At 45.8% G+C, this 14,141-nt stretch overlaps 1 protein-coding gene across 1 annotated transcript in view; it reads left to right on the top strand.

Moving 5' to 3' along the window:
- The window catches only part of LOC117362907 (homocysteine S-methyltransferase 1-like), a gene marked incomplete at its 5' end in the record, with an annotated part of 574,442 nt that overhangs the window by 355,629 nt on the left and 204,672 nt on the right, over window positions 1-14,141 (top strand). The window contains one exon of the mRNA XM_033949994.1: window positions 10,970-11,131. Coding sequence (XP_033805885.1) covers window positions 10,970-11,131 — 162 coding nt within the window. The remainder of the gene's footprint in view (window positions 1-10,969; window positions 11,132-14,141) is intronic.

Genomic DNA, 14,141 nt, shown 5'->3' with positions numbered 1-14,141 from the left:
GTTTTTGACCTTTTCCATTCCTTAAATGAAGTTTTCTTGTCTCTGATCGCTTCCTTCACTTCTACAGTGAGCCACGCCGGTTCTTTGTTCTTTTCCCTCTTGGATCCCTTGTTGATACGCAGTATATATATTTTTTGTGCCTCGGTGACTGTGTCCTTAAAAAGGGACTAAGCTTGCTCTAGCATTTTTACAGTGCTTATCCTCTTCTTAATCTTCTTCCCTACCATGAGTCTCATCCCTTCGTAATTCCCTTTTTGGAAGTTCAGTGCCGTGGCTGTCGTTTTGGACCGATGTTTCTCCCCTGCGTCCAGATCAAAGCGGATCATATTGTGATTGCTGCTTCCAGGCGTCCCTTCTACTTCTACATCTTGTGTTGGTCCTCGCAGGCCATTTAGAATTAAGTCCAGAATTGCATTTCCTCTAATATTTTCCCTTACAAGTTGTTCCAGGAAGCAATCGCCTACAGCATCCAAGAACTTGGTCTCTCTAATGCAGCCGGAGGTGCCTAGGTTCCAGTCTATTCCCGAATAGTTGAAGTCACCCATGATAACTGTGTTGCCTCCCTTGCAGTTGCATTTAATCTCATCTGTCATTTCTCCATCAATTTCTTTGGACTGCCCTGGGGGTCGGTAGTAGTTGCCGATCTTCGTTTCCAGGCCATTTGTTCCTGGAATTTTGGCCCATAGAGACTCTAACTCGGGGATCTCAAAGTCCCTCCTTGAGGGCCGCAATCCAGTCGAGTTTTCAGAATTTCCCCAATGAATATGCATTGAAAGCAGTGCATGCACATAGATCTCATGCATATTCATTGGGGAAATCCTGAAAACCCGACTGGATTGCGGCCCTCAAGGAGGGACTTTGAAACCCCTGCTCTAACTTATCCGTCAGTTGTGGCGTGTTCTCTCCAGCAGATTCAATTTCCTCTTTGACATATATGGCAACGCCCCCACCTTTTTGAGCCACTCTGTCTCTGCGGTATAGTTTGTATCCCGGTAGCACAGTGTCCCAGACGTTTTCCTCAGTCCACCATGTTTCCGTGATGCCTATGATGTCAACGTTATCTTTTTGTGCTATGGCTTCTAATTCACCCATCTTATTTGTAAGGCTCCTTGCATTTGTGTACATATACTTACTTGAGTTTGCAGCTTTTTCCTTGCATTTTCTTCCCTCTTGTATCCTTTTCGATCTCTCTTGCCTATAATCCAGTGAGTCTTTCCCTCTATCTTCTTGCACGGTATCCTCTGGGTATACCGGTTCCCGAACCATCGACTCTCTCTCTCTGTCGACTGTCGGCTTTCCCCTTCTTCCTAGTTTAAAAACTTGTCCACTTCTCTCTTGATTTTGCTTGCAAGTAGCCTCGTTCCGTCTCTGCTGAGGTGGAGTCCATCCTTCCTGTAGAGCTTGCTCTTCCCCCAGAACATTGTCCAATTGCGCACGAAGTGGAATCCTTCTTCCTCACACCAGCGCTGCATCCACGCGTTGACTGCTTGCAGCTCCATCTGCCTCTTCTCATCTGCCCTGGGTACTGGCAGGATCTCCGAGAATGCGTTCTGTTCTTCAGTTTCCTTCCTAGCATCCGGAACTGGTCCTTCAGTACTTCCCTGTTGTAGTTCCTATTGCTCACGTTGTTCATCCCCACATGGACCACCACCACCGTATCTTCTTCTTCCATACTGTTGAGGATCCTGTCGATGCGGCTCACTATGTCTTCTACCTTGGTTCCCGGTAGGCAGGTCACCAGCCGATCAAGTCTTCCTCCCGCTATGTGGCTGTCAACTTGTCTGATGATGGAGTCGCCCACAACGATTGCTGTCCTCTCTATCGTCTCCTGATTCTCCAGCCTCAGGTCGGTGTCCCTGGTGTATGTCCATCTCTTCTGCCGCAGGTCCGTATCTTTCGTTCTCTCTACTGTATCACCCATTTCTTCCTGGTGGTTGTCTGTTGGGTGGTCCACACTCTCTGTAGGTGTCTTTCGGCAGTTCCACTGTTGCTGGTGATTTTCCACGGCCTCCCTATATGCCTCTTCTATGAACTTCTCCAGCTCTCGGACTTCTTCCTCGATGGTGTCTTCTGTCTTGTTCTCTGCTTTCTCTGTCTGGACGTTCTCTGCATCTCTGTCTCCCTCCTCCCCTGCTTGAAGTGCTTCCAGTTTCAATATTCTGCCCTCCAGGAGTCTGACTTGTCTCTTCAGGCTCTCCAGTTCTCTGCATCGGGCGTATACGTAAGACCGCCTCCCAGAGGGGAGGTAATCATACATATGGCAGACGATGCAGAAAACTGGGTAGCTCAACATCTTGCTTCTGTCTCCTGCTTCCATTGCTGTCTGCTTGCCGGTCTGCTGCGGATGCCTTCTGGGTCTGCTGTGGTTGCGCCTGCTCTTTTATCTGCTTTTTCCCCCTTTTGTTCTCTCTGCCTCTGCCTCTCTCTGTAGCTGCTTTTCTCCTGCTCAGATCAACTCTGCTCCGTTGGCCCCTCCCCTTTTAAGGCAGAGCTTCGGTGGTGGACGTCAGGTGTGGTGGAGCTAACTCTCACCGATTCCCCTCTTGGTCTCCTGCCTCTGCTTCTCTCTCCTGCTGTTTTATCTGCTTTTTTTCTCCCTTTGGCTTCTCTCTCCCTCTGTAGCTGCTTTTCTCCTGCTCTCTCCTGTTCAGATCAGTTGTTACCGTAACAGTTGTTATCCAGGGACAACAGGCAGTTATTTTCGCAACCCACTCACCTCCCCTGGTTGGCTTCTCTGCTAGCTATCTGAACTGAGGAGACTTGCCTTGTGCTGGGCGGGAAGGCACTCGTGCATGCGCGGTGTGGTAGACTCGAAACTTCTACGTTTCTACAAGCAAGTCTGCTTGCGAGGCTGTCCGCATCCGGGCTCCGTGGATGACGTCACCCATATGTGAGAATAGCTGCCTGCTGTCCCTGGATAACAACTGTTACGGTAAGTAACTATGCTATCCGATTCAACATGGGTCTGAACCAAGTGTTTCTTCCAGAATCCAGAAAACTGAAACTCAGGAGTGCGATTTGGGACATGTTGGCGGTCCCTTTTCCGATGGCCTGGCAGTACCTGCAGGTGTTGGATCTTATGGTGGCAGCCATAGATGTAATTCCGTGGGCAAGAGCTTGCCTGCGTCCTCTTCAGTTTTCACTTCTGTCGAGGTGGAATCCCCAGAGAAATGTGTTGGGGATGAAGCTGCCTTGGTTGGCAGCGGCGCGCAGCAGTATACTGTGGTGGCTGAACCCAGTCACTCTGTCCACAGGGCTTCCTCTGCGGGTCTTGGATTGGGTGACCGTGACTACGGATGTGAATGTTTCTGGTTGGGGAGCAGTTTGCATGTCTGTCCCGGTCCAGGGCCGCTGGACGCAGAGAGAGATCGATGGTCGATCAGTCAGCTGAAGCTACGAGCGATCCAGTTAGCTCTGCTACCGTTTGTCACCAGCGGGCTCAGGGCAATGGGTCCCGGGCCGCTGGGACAAGGAAATACTCTTGTGTGCAGCGGAGGGCAACACAAGGAAAAAGAAAGTCAGGTTTAATGGAAGAAACACAAACAAACTAGGAAAATGAAAATCAAAACCCGAACTGGATTTATTCTTCAGAATAAAATAAAACAGTTGCTTCACTCTTATGTTCTTAAACCAGTCCTCAAATAAGCCAAACATAAACTCTGTCAGGATTCAGCAGCAAATAATAAAGTCCTAAAACATAAGGTTTGGCATAGTCTAAAAGTCCTATTGCTGTACAAAAACTTCAAAGGGTTTTAAACCCAAAACAAGAAACCTTATCTTTTAAGCAAAAATGGATTCTTCATATAATCAAAAGTTCCAGTCAGTATGGTTTCACTCAAACCAAAAATAATCCAAAACATAAGTTTTTTACTTCTCTCAGGAAGACTTGTGCTTGTACTAGTGCAACAACACTGATTCATCCAGCAGCAGCAGTGCTGGGCAAGGTGGTGTGCTCCACGTGGTGATATATTGCCAAGTTTTGGCCCTCGAACCCACCTCATGAACGTGGGGCAAACCCCACCACCTTAGTTACAAACAGTCACACTTAAAAAAGGAAACAAAGAAAAAACTAAACCACAACAGGATCAGTTCAGCACAGCCCTTGTCAAGGAATCCTATCCTGCTTTAAACTTAGCAAGATTCACAAGGCACAACTGCAAAAATAGTCCCAATATCAAAACCTGGATATTTGTAATCCATTTAGGAGTTTTCAACACTTGCCTTGGACCAGCATATTTCCATGGGTTGGACGCCGTTAAGTACTTCAGCAATTGGCTCCGGCTCCAATTCCATGGCTTGGGATTCTTCGAAAGGGTCAGAAGGTAGCTCTGCTCCAGCCTCTGTAAACTCCATACATTCAGGCGAAGAACAGCTTTGCAGAGCTCCCAGCCCTGAGCTTTGCAGCTGCCCCTGTTCCCTCCAACTCTCCCTCTGTCTCTCTAGAAGCTCAGACCTCTGGTTTAGGAGCCGACAACTACGCCCCAAACCTTCAGGTGTAGAGGATATCCGGTTCCTTCCTCTGGGATTGCATGGGGGAAGGGAAAACTGCAGCTTAGCCTCAAGACTCCCTCTACTGGATACAGAAGGAACATGAGGTGAAATGCTAAACTGGGGTTTAACTTGGGCCGGTTGGAAACTGTCTGCTTTTGAGATAGGTCTAACCCTAGAGCCAGACCTAGCAGGCACAGTCTGCATATCACAGGTTCCAGGTGAATCTCCGTGTGTTCTCGGCCAATGTGACGGCTGTTACCTATGTCAAGAGGGTCCGTTTGTACTTCAAGATCCAGACCGCTTTGGTCTTATGGCCTGGCGCTTGAGTGGGCAGCCTTGATGGCCAGGGGGTATTCCTCTTCGGTTATCGCCACGCTCCTACAGAGCAAGTGGAAATCGATGGTCTCGGCCTATGCAAAAGCCTGGAGGTGTTTTCAGGCTTGGGGCTCCAGGTGGACCCTTTGGTTCCGTCGGTTGGTCAGGTTCTGGACTTCCTGCAGGATGGCCTCAGGAAGGGTCTGGCAGTCTCTTCTCTACGTGTTCAGATTACGGGACTCTCCTGTTTGGGTCCCTCTTTGTTCAGGGGTTCTCTGGCTTCTCACCCAGATGTTGTCCAGTTCTTGCAGGGGGCAGGGAGGCTGAGGTTTCCCTTGCGACTGCCTTGCCCATCGTGGACCCAGAATTTGGTCCTGCGCTCCCTGACTCGTCCGCCCTATGAACCCCTGGATGAGATCTCTCTGAAAGATCTTACCATTGAGACCATCTTCAGGTGGCGGTCACTTCTGCACAGTGAGTGTCAGAGCTTCAGGCTTTGTCTTGCAGAGATCCTTTTCTCCGCATCACGGAGTCGGCGGTGAATTTGAGGACTGTACCTTCTTTTCTTCCAAAAGTGGTTTCTTTCCACATCAGCCAGGAAGTTCGGTTGCCAGCCTTTGTTCCTTCGGATTCCAAGTCTCAGGACCATGTTCTGAGGTCTCTGGATGTATGATATCTTCTTTTAAGATACCTAGAGGCCACTAACACCTTCTGTCTTGTCGTACCATGTGTTTGTCCTGGCGGGCTCCGTGTGTCAGGGTCAACTTGCTTCCAAGACTACTATTTCGCGTTGGATACATTCGGCCATTTCCGCGGCCTATGTGGTGGCGGGGAAGAAGTCTCCCCTTGGGGTGAAGGCTCACTCTACCAGAGGAATGGCTTCCTCGTGGGCTGAATCTCATGCGGTTTCGCCTGAAGAGATTTGTCGGGTGGCCACGTGAGCTTCCCTTCATACTTTTTCCAGGTTTTACAGGCTTGACATGGCGGCTAAGGGTGATACGGCCTTTGCCGCTTCTGTTTTTGCGGCAGGCTCATCGGGGCCCACCCCCCAAGTTTTGGGACTGCTTCAAGAGAGATTGTACAAGAATAAAAGATTAGGTTTCTTACCTCTGCTAATCTTTCTTCTTGTAGATCTTCTCTGGAAGCTGAATGCCCGCCCATTTGGTTTTGTCCAATTTGCAGGTCGCCTCTTCAGTAAATGGTAAGCTAGATTTATGTCTTTGACCAGCCTCACTAAGAATTTCATGTGTTTTCCCCTTTGTTGAGTTTAAGGGTTAGTGGGGGTACCCCAGGGGGGGGGTTACCCCTTCTGATCTTCAGGCTATGTCCATGTTCCAGGATTTTCCTGGGTTTTGCAGTTTATAATGTTTGCATTATCTGTTTGATTCCAGATGGCCATTTTTTGCTATAGTTTTTAGCATAATACGATATTGAGCAGAATTGACTGGTAGTGGGAGTTCCCGCACCCTCTTTCTTTTCTTTTGTTTCCTGTTGTCAGTCATAGGTCTACATGGCTTTTCTACTAACTGAGCAAGACAGGAAGCTCCCAGGCAGGTGGCCCAAAGGGAAGGGTTCATCTTTTAGTTGCCGTGCAGCTAATAGAGATACAATATCCCATCCGTTCAGCTTCCAGAGAAGATCTACAAGAAAGAAGATTAGCAGAGGTAAGAAACCTAATCTTTCATTTCATGTTGTCTGCCCTTTCTTTTACTAGATTCATGGCTTCACTCACTTGGTTGTTAATTATGTTTTCTTTCTTTTGGAAAGGAAGGCATATTGTGATGTCATCTGCATAGGAGAAGTATATAAGACCTTTCTTAGCTAGTATGTATCCCAGTGTTGACATCAGGACGTTGATAAGTATTGGGGAGAGTAGTGATCCTTGAGATACACTGCTTGAAGCTGACCATTCTTCAAATAATTCTTCTTTCATTTTTACTCTGTATGATCAACTTGTAAGAAATCCTTTCAACCAGGAGTACACCTTGTTGCAGATCCCTATTGTATTGAGAAACAGTAGTAGGAGTTGGTGGTTAACTTTTCTCCTAGTAAGATTTCAGTACTGTAGTGTTTCTGATACCTGATCGTAACACAGTAAATGACGGCAGATAAAGACCTGAACAGTCCATCCAGTCTGCCCATTAGTTATACCCATTAAAAATACATGATTAAATTAACTTGTCTCTTCTTTGATGAAACTCAGCCGCCCCTCTTATCAATCTCTTCTCCAATGCATGGTCCACATCACACAGAATTCTTAATAGGATTCAACTAAACCTTCCCTCAACAGAAACTCTCAAGTACAGAAGAATTTTCCAGCCCATGCTCACCTTCCTGGGAGTCAAAATATGGAATAACCTCGCAGAGACAGAAAGAACGGAACTCAACCATGCCCTATTCTGGAGGAAACTGAAAACTATACTCTTTTGATAACTAATTCCAACATGATTACCACAGGAAGGAAAATGGAAAACTCTTCTCTCTACAACTGATATCTACACGATCTTCTCATGTACTTCTCTTCTTTTGTTTAGTATGATCAGTTCCTACCCTTCCTTACTTTCCCTCTCCTCTTCCCCTTCCCTTCCCAATATGCCCTAGACCAGGGGTGCCCACACTTTCTTGGCTTGTGAGCTACTTTTAAAATGACCAAGTCAAAATGATCTATCAATAATAAAATTTAAAAAAACACAAAGTATACTGTACACAGAGAAAATGTTAATTATCATTATATTCGGGAGGGTTTTCCAAAGAGGTCAAGGCAGATGACTTTAAAATATGCAATGTCACCTTAGTAACAACTATACAAAAAGACAAATATACCCCATTCCCTTTTACTAAACCGCTATCGTGGTTTTTAGCACAGGGAGGTGCGCTGAATGCCCCACACTGCTCCCGATGCTCATAGGCTCCCTGCGCTAAAAACTGCTATCGCGGTTTAATAAAAGGGGGCCATAGTTTAAAATATAGACAGCAGATATAAATTCGAAAACATTTTAATCAAAAAATTTAAAATAAAATCATTTTTCCTACCTTTGCTGTCTGGTGATTTCATGAATCTTGTTGCACTTCCTTCTTCTGATTTTAAATCCAATATTTTTTTCTTTCTGCCTCCAGACCTCATTCCATTCCCCAACCAACATCTCTCTCTCTCTGTCCCTCCATGAGTCCAAATTTTTCTTCCTCTCTCCCTGCCTCCTCCCCTTTCTTTCTTTCTCTCCCTGCCCCCCTTTCTCTCTCCCTGCACCCTCCCCTCCCCTCCCCTTTCTTTTTTTTAATTTTTATGTTAACAAGTTTTATTGAATTTTCACAATGGCAAATACACCAGATAGCCAAATCCCCACCCCAAAACATAAACAGTCATACTGGTACTCTTCAATATAAGGCAATACAGTGCTCCCCCGGTCATTCGCGGTCAGCGATTCGTGGTCCCGGTCATTCGCGGTATTTTCCTACCGCGAATTACCGGGCAGGAGAGGACAGCCAGAGTTGCAGGAGAAAGCAGCTGGAAGAGGCTGTCAGAGCATACCACAAGTGATTTCCTTCACTCGCAAGCGCTCCGGCTGCTCTCTCCTGCCTTTCCGGCTGCCCTCTCTTGTCTCCCCCGCTAAAAACCGTATTCGCAGTTTTTCGAGATTCGCAGGGGTTCCTGAAATGGAACCTCCGCGAATATCGGGGGAGTACTGTACTATCCAACCCAAAATTTCCCCCCTCTCTTTCTTTCTCCCTGCCCCCTTTATTTCTTTCTCTCTCTCCCCTGCCCATCTTTCTTTCTGTCTTTGTCTTTCTTTCTTTCTCCCTGCCCCCTTTCTTTTTCTCTGTCTGTCTTTCTCTCTCCCTGCCCCCCTCCCCAAGCCACTGCCGCCGATTTCCTGCTTCCCCAATGCCAGGTCAGGCGCATAGAAGCACCGGGCCCACAGCTTCCCCCCCCCCAACGTTAATTCTGACGTTGGAGAGGAAGTTCTGGGCCATCCAGGCAGCGATTCGGGGGAAGGCCGTGAGCCCGGCTCTTGTACATGCCTGGCCTGACATCAGGGAAGCAGGGAGAACAGAACACAAAGGTAACGCGAGTCTATCGCAGATCCCGGGATGGGCTCCTCGAGCGACTCGTGTTGCCTTTGCGATCTACTGGTCGATCGCGATTGACCTTTTGGACACCCCTGCTCTAGACTCCCTTTCCCACTATAGGTCGCCTAAAGCCTGTTTTTAGGTTTGCACAACACATAAATATTAGATTAGGTTACTTGTCCTAGGTTTCAAATGGTATTGTCCTAGGTTCCAGATGCTAAAGTTATCTTCCAAGCTCTCTCCAGCTTATCCAACCATCTTGTTTGCAGAATATCTAGCATAAGTCTAGCCAGTAACATCCTCATGTTCCAAGTTAGTGGAGTTCTCATTGATGCCCTCCTCAGTCCATTCTACACCAAATTACAACATATGGGACATAAGTCTGTCCAGTACCAGCCTTGGTTCTTTAATTTACATCCTTTGTTTATCCCACACTTTTTTGAATTCCAGCACCGTTTTCCCCTCCACCCCTCAGGATGGCATTCCAAGCATCTATCACCCTCTCCATGAAAAAGAATTTCCTAACATTGCTCCTGAGTCTTCCTCCCTGCAACCTAAAATTATGTCCTCTAGTTTTACCATTTTCTCTTCTCTGGAAAAGATTTGGTTCTATATTAATACCTTTCAAATATTTAAATATCTGTGTCATATCTCTCTTGTCTCTTCTCTCCTCCAGAGTATACATATTTAGGACTTCAAGTCTCTTCTTGTACTTGTTTTGGCTCCACCCCCTTACCATTTTTGTCACCTTCTTCTGGACCGCTTCAAGTCTTTTTATATCCTTCACCAGATATAGCCTCCAAAACTGAACACAATACTCTCAAGTGCGGCCTCACCAATGACCTATACAGGTGCATTCTTCTGCTGGTTATTCCTCTTTCTATAGAGCCTAGCATCCTTCTGGCTACAGCCACCGCCTTATCAAACTGTTTAGATGCCTTTAGATCCTCGGACACAATCAGCCCAGGGTCCCTCAACACATACGGTTTCCTCGTATTTCTACCCCCCAAATGCATTACTCTGCACTTCTTCGCATTTAATTTTAGTTGCCAGATCCTTTTTCATGTTTTCCACTCCCTCCGGGGTGTCCACTCTGTTACAAATCTTGGTATCAACAGCAAAAAGGCTAACCTTACCTTCTAACCCTTCAGCAATGTTGCTCATAAACATATTAAGCAGAATTGGTCCTAGCACCGATCTCTGAGGCACTCCACTAGTCACCTTTCCCTCCTCCGAACAAATTCCATTAACCACCACCCTCTGGCATCTGTCCATGTAGTAAGTTATGATGATCCAGGTATTCTGTGGTTTGAGTTGCCACTATGTTTTCTGCCAGTTTATGAAGTAAAGGTATTGAGGCTGCTCAGTGATACTTCCTTTTTGGTCTTTTGAGATAGGAGTTAGGATAATTTGTCCTAGTTGTGTGGGAAATTTTTCTTCTAATGAGTTGTTCAGCCAGCCTAGTAAACGATTGTAGTCATTTTTGGATGAATTTATTTTTTAGTAAGAATGACCTCTCTTCCCTTGAGGGCTGTGAATATTCCCTTAAACGTAGAAACTCGACCCAAGAATGTCACCTGATTTAATATATGGCACATCACAGGAACTCCCTTTGAGCCATTGATCCTTAAAAATTTTTTAAATATTATCTCTGAAATTATTTCTTACTAGTTAATATTATTTGACATTATAAAGATTGCTTAATTTAAACGACTTAAGCATTTATTTGTGAGAGTGAGAGCTAATTCCAGGGAATGCAGGGCTACTTTGAGCTTTATTTGTAGGGAGGGAAACTAATATTTTATCAAAATTATTAGGTTTAAGGTAGAATTACAAAGGCCTGGACCCACCTTTCCTTAAAAGTCCATTCTCTCAGCAGCCCAGTTGTGACTGCTTGCTGATTTACCCATAAGCATTCCAGTGAACTGCACCATCATGTATTCAGTGCTTCGTAATGCAGTGAGTAACCAGTTCTGAGCTCTTTGGGGAAATAGGATAGAAAATGAAATAAATAAATAAGATCATATTATAGGAAATAAAGTTCTTTTACAACAAAAAATGGTAGAAACACACTTGATATTTTTTCCTGTTACAGGAGCTTAAAGCCTGGCATCGGCAGCAGATACAGTGTTTGGAATCTGCAGATATTGACCTCATTGCAATGGAGACAATTCCTAGCCAGAAGGAAGCAGAAGCCCTGGTTGAACTCCTTCGAGAATTTCCAAATACCAAAGCATGGCTCTCCTACTCATGTCAGGTAAATTGAACCCTTGGTCGTTTAGATTAGATGGTTCCTCTAGAATCATTCTCATTTGCATAGCAAAGCTTTCCACTAGATAGAAGCATAAGCTTGTGGTTGAAGTGTTGAAAATTAGGTCAGTGAATGATAATGGAAAATTTTAAAAATAGTTAAAAACTCATTTCCAGTGCAATAGGTGAGACATTCTAGACCAGGGGTGTCCAATGTCAGTCCTCGAGGGCCGCAATCCAGTTGGGTTTTCAGGATTTCCCCAATGAATATGCATGAGATCTATTAGCATACAATGAAAGCAGTGCATGCAAATAGATCTCATGAATATTCATTGGGGAAATCTTGAAAACCCGACTGGACTGCGGCCCTTGAGGACTGACATTGGACACCCCTGTTCTAGACCATAGGGTTATTTCCCTTTACCCGCATGGACTGCAGAAGAGAACCATTCCAGGTTTTCCACTCCGCCTCTAGAGTACTTCACAGGCTAGCTTAGCTCCTCCCATCAGTCTTTCTCTTCTGCATGCATGGCTGCAGGTGTTAGAGTTCTGCTCTGCCACATTTATTATTTTTAATTTGCGTAGTTTTGTCCCCTTTCGCGTTTCAAGCAATTTGAGAAGCTGCCTACTTGAGAATTCACAGACTTTAGTATGTAGCAGACTGGCCGATCCCTTCGGGATACCTGTATGTAGTCTTCCTTGGAGCTCAGGGCTGTCCCTGACCTGGACTCACTGCCTGTTAAGCAGGGAGTTGAGAGCAGACCATTCAGCATGCTTAGGGGGCTCAGCAGTATTCCGCAGCGTGTCACCAACATTCCTCAGCGCAGAGCTATCGTGTGACAAACACTGGGATTCTGGCGTGTCCCCTCTAACCAGGGGTATCTTCAGGGCTTTTCAGTTGGCCCTAGGCGACTGCCTAGGCCTGGGAGAGACAAGGTAAGTATGGGTTTTCAAAACACCACCAGTCAAACCATGTTCTTCAAGCAAGAATAAGATGTTTATTCTGACCTCAGTGGTCAAAAAGGTGCAACATAAAACAAAGTCACTTTAGCATTTCATTCAAAACAAAGTCCATTGCAAAAATAAAGAAATACCAAAACAGAAATCTCATACAGGTGGTTTTGCCTGAGACCTTGTTCTCTGATTCAGAAATGCACTTTATAATGGTGTTCAAATAGAAGTTAAATTCTCTCCCAGCAATATTTGTTAGAGGCATGAAACAGCTGTCTTTCAGCAGTCAGGCAACATTCAGAACAAACCCTTGTTTCAAACAATATTAGATACCTCATTAGGCAGTAAGCCACAGCACAGCCTTGCTCAGCACAGCTTTGCAAACAGCCCAGCGTTTCTTCAGCTACCTCATGGAAGGCAAAAACAGCTGAGGGAGATAAGCTAATTAGCTTCCCAGGAACGGGAGCCACAGCAGGATTTTCACAGTTCAAAAATAAACTTAAATATTCAACCTTTAGGTTATTTTGCTCAAACTTGGCTTTAAGTAAATACAGTGGTCAGTATTCAGGTAAGTATTGTACTTAAACCAAAAATAATAATAAAGACCAAACACATAGCAAATTCTTCAGGCTTTTCTTGCACAGAAAGAAAGCACAAGAAGAAAGAAAAAAACACTAATTGCTTCACAGTTACTCACTTTCTTTCATTCAATGTCCATGCATTCTGTCTGGCTCTCTATCATAGGGCCAGTAGCTTGTACCTCAATTCCTTCCACACAGTCAGCGATCTGGAAGTCTGAGGTAGGGAAGATTTCTTCCACCTCCTGCATAGGCCAATCTGAAACTGTTGGCTCTGCTGCTTGGCTCCACAGCTCCTGCACTGCCTTGGGCTGTAGGAGTGACTCTCCCTGGTCACTCGCTCCTCCTCCTCCTGCTTGCATCAGTCTGCTCTTAAGCAGCTCAGAGCTAATCCCCTTCAGCCTGTAGAGGGGGATGGGCTTTGGTTCCAAAGCAGCCTTTCTCTGCCTGGGTTTATTCAGTGCAGCTACATTCCTTCTGGCTTCTCTAGCTGCCCTATAGCCCGGAGGCTGCTGTTGCCAGTCTGCCTGCCTCTGTTCCATACCATTATTGCTCTGATTATAGGGGCAAGAGAGGTCAGCCTCAAGTTGACCGCCAGAATCAACCTGGTCAGCTCTTCTGCACCGGATTTTACCAGAGTCAAATCTAGAGCTGGTGCTGGGTTTGTCACAAGCGTGCAGGCTGTGTTTTGCACCTCCGCCCATTCTGGTGCACAGTCAGTGGTCTGCAGGGTTGGAGGCATAGTCAGACTGAATCTGACCGGCAGCCCAAAGAATCAGCTTGGTAACAGGTTTTCCAACAGTATGGCAGTGATTTCTGACTGGTTTTTCACAGAGGCTAGAAAGCAGGTGCAGCATCTGTCTTCAGTACTGTGAATAAGAGGAGCTGACAGGCTCTATCAGCGATTTTTAAAACTTAATTTTGAGGGGTTTCTAGTGTTCCCACCTGAAATCTACTATTTTCAGAATTTTTGGGGGGTACAAATTTGATCCAACAGCTATCTTGGATTTTTAGCGATTTTTTTTTTTTTAAATCAACTTCTCCCTGCTTTTTCAAATTTTGAACTTTTGCCAGGAAAACTGTCTTCAGGGTCTCCTAGTGTGGATTCATTTAAATTTGTGCAAATTTACCGCTTTTAGAGCATCCGTGCGCCACATATGGTGTGGTCAGGGGGGGTGGTAACTTTGGATTCAGCCCCACTCCCATGGAAACAGGAGATAACACACTCAGCTAGCCCATTGGGGCGGCTGTCTTTATTTTCGGGGCTGGGGTCTGCGTCTTTATTGGCCAGCTGTAAGACGGACCCTCCGCAGCCTAAGAAATGGAAGTCTAAGTCATCTAAGGGTGACTGTATGCTCCAGAGTCCACATGACTTCTCGGAGTTCATAAAAATTTTGTGATCCGAGTTCCAGTCCAGGGGTCCGGCTGCTGGATGTTCATCTGTTGCCACTACAACTTTGCAAAGCACCAGTGTTTCATTGGGGATGT

The sequence above is a fragment of the Geotrypetes seraphini genome, chromosome 6 (assembly GCF_902459505.1).
Source record: "Geotrypetes seraphini chromosome 6, aGeoSer1.1, whole genome shotgun sequence".
Taxonomy (NCBI): Eukaryota; Metazoa; Chordata; class Amphibia; order Gymnophiona; family Dermophiidae; genus Geotrypetes; species Geotrypetes seraphini.
Note: the sequence above shows the minus strand (reverse complement) of the source record. Positions and strands in the feature narration are given on the sequence as shown.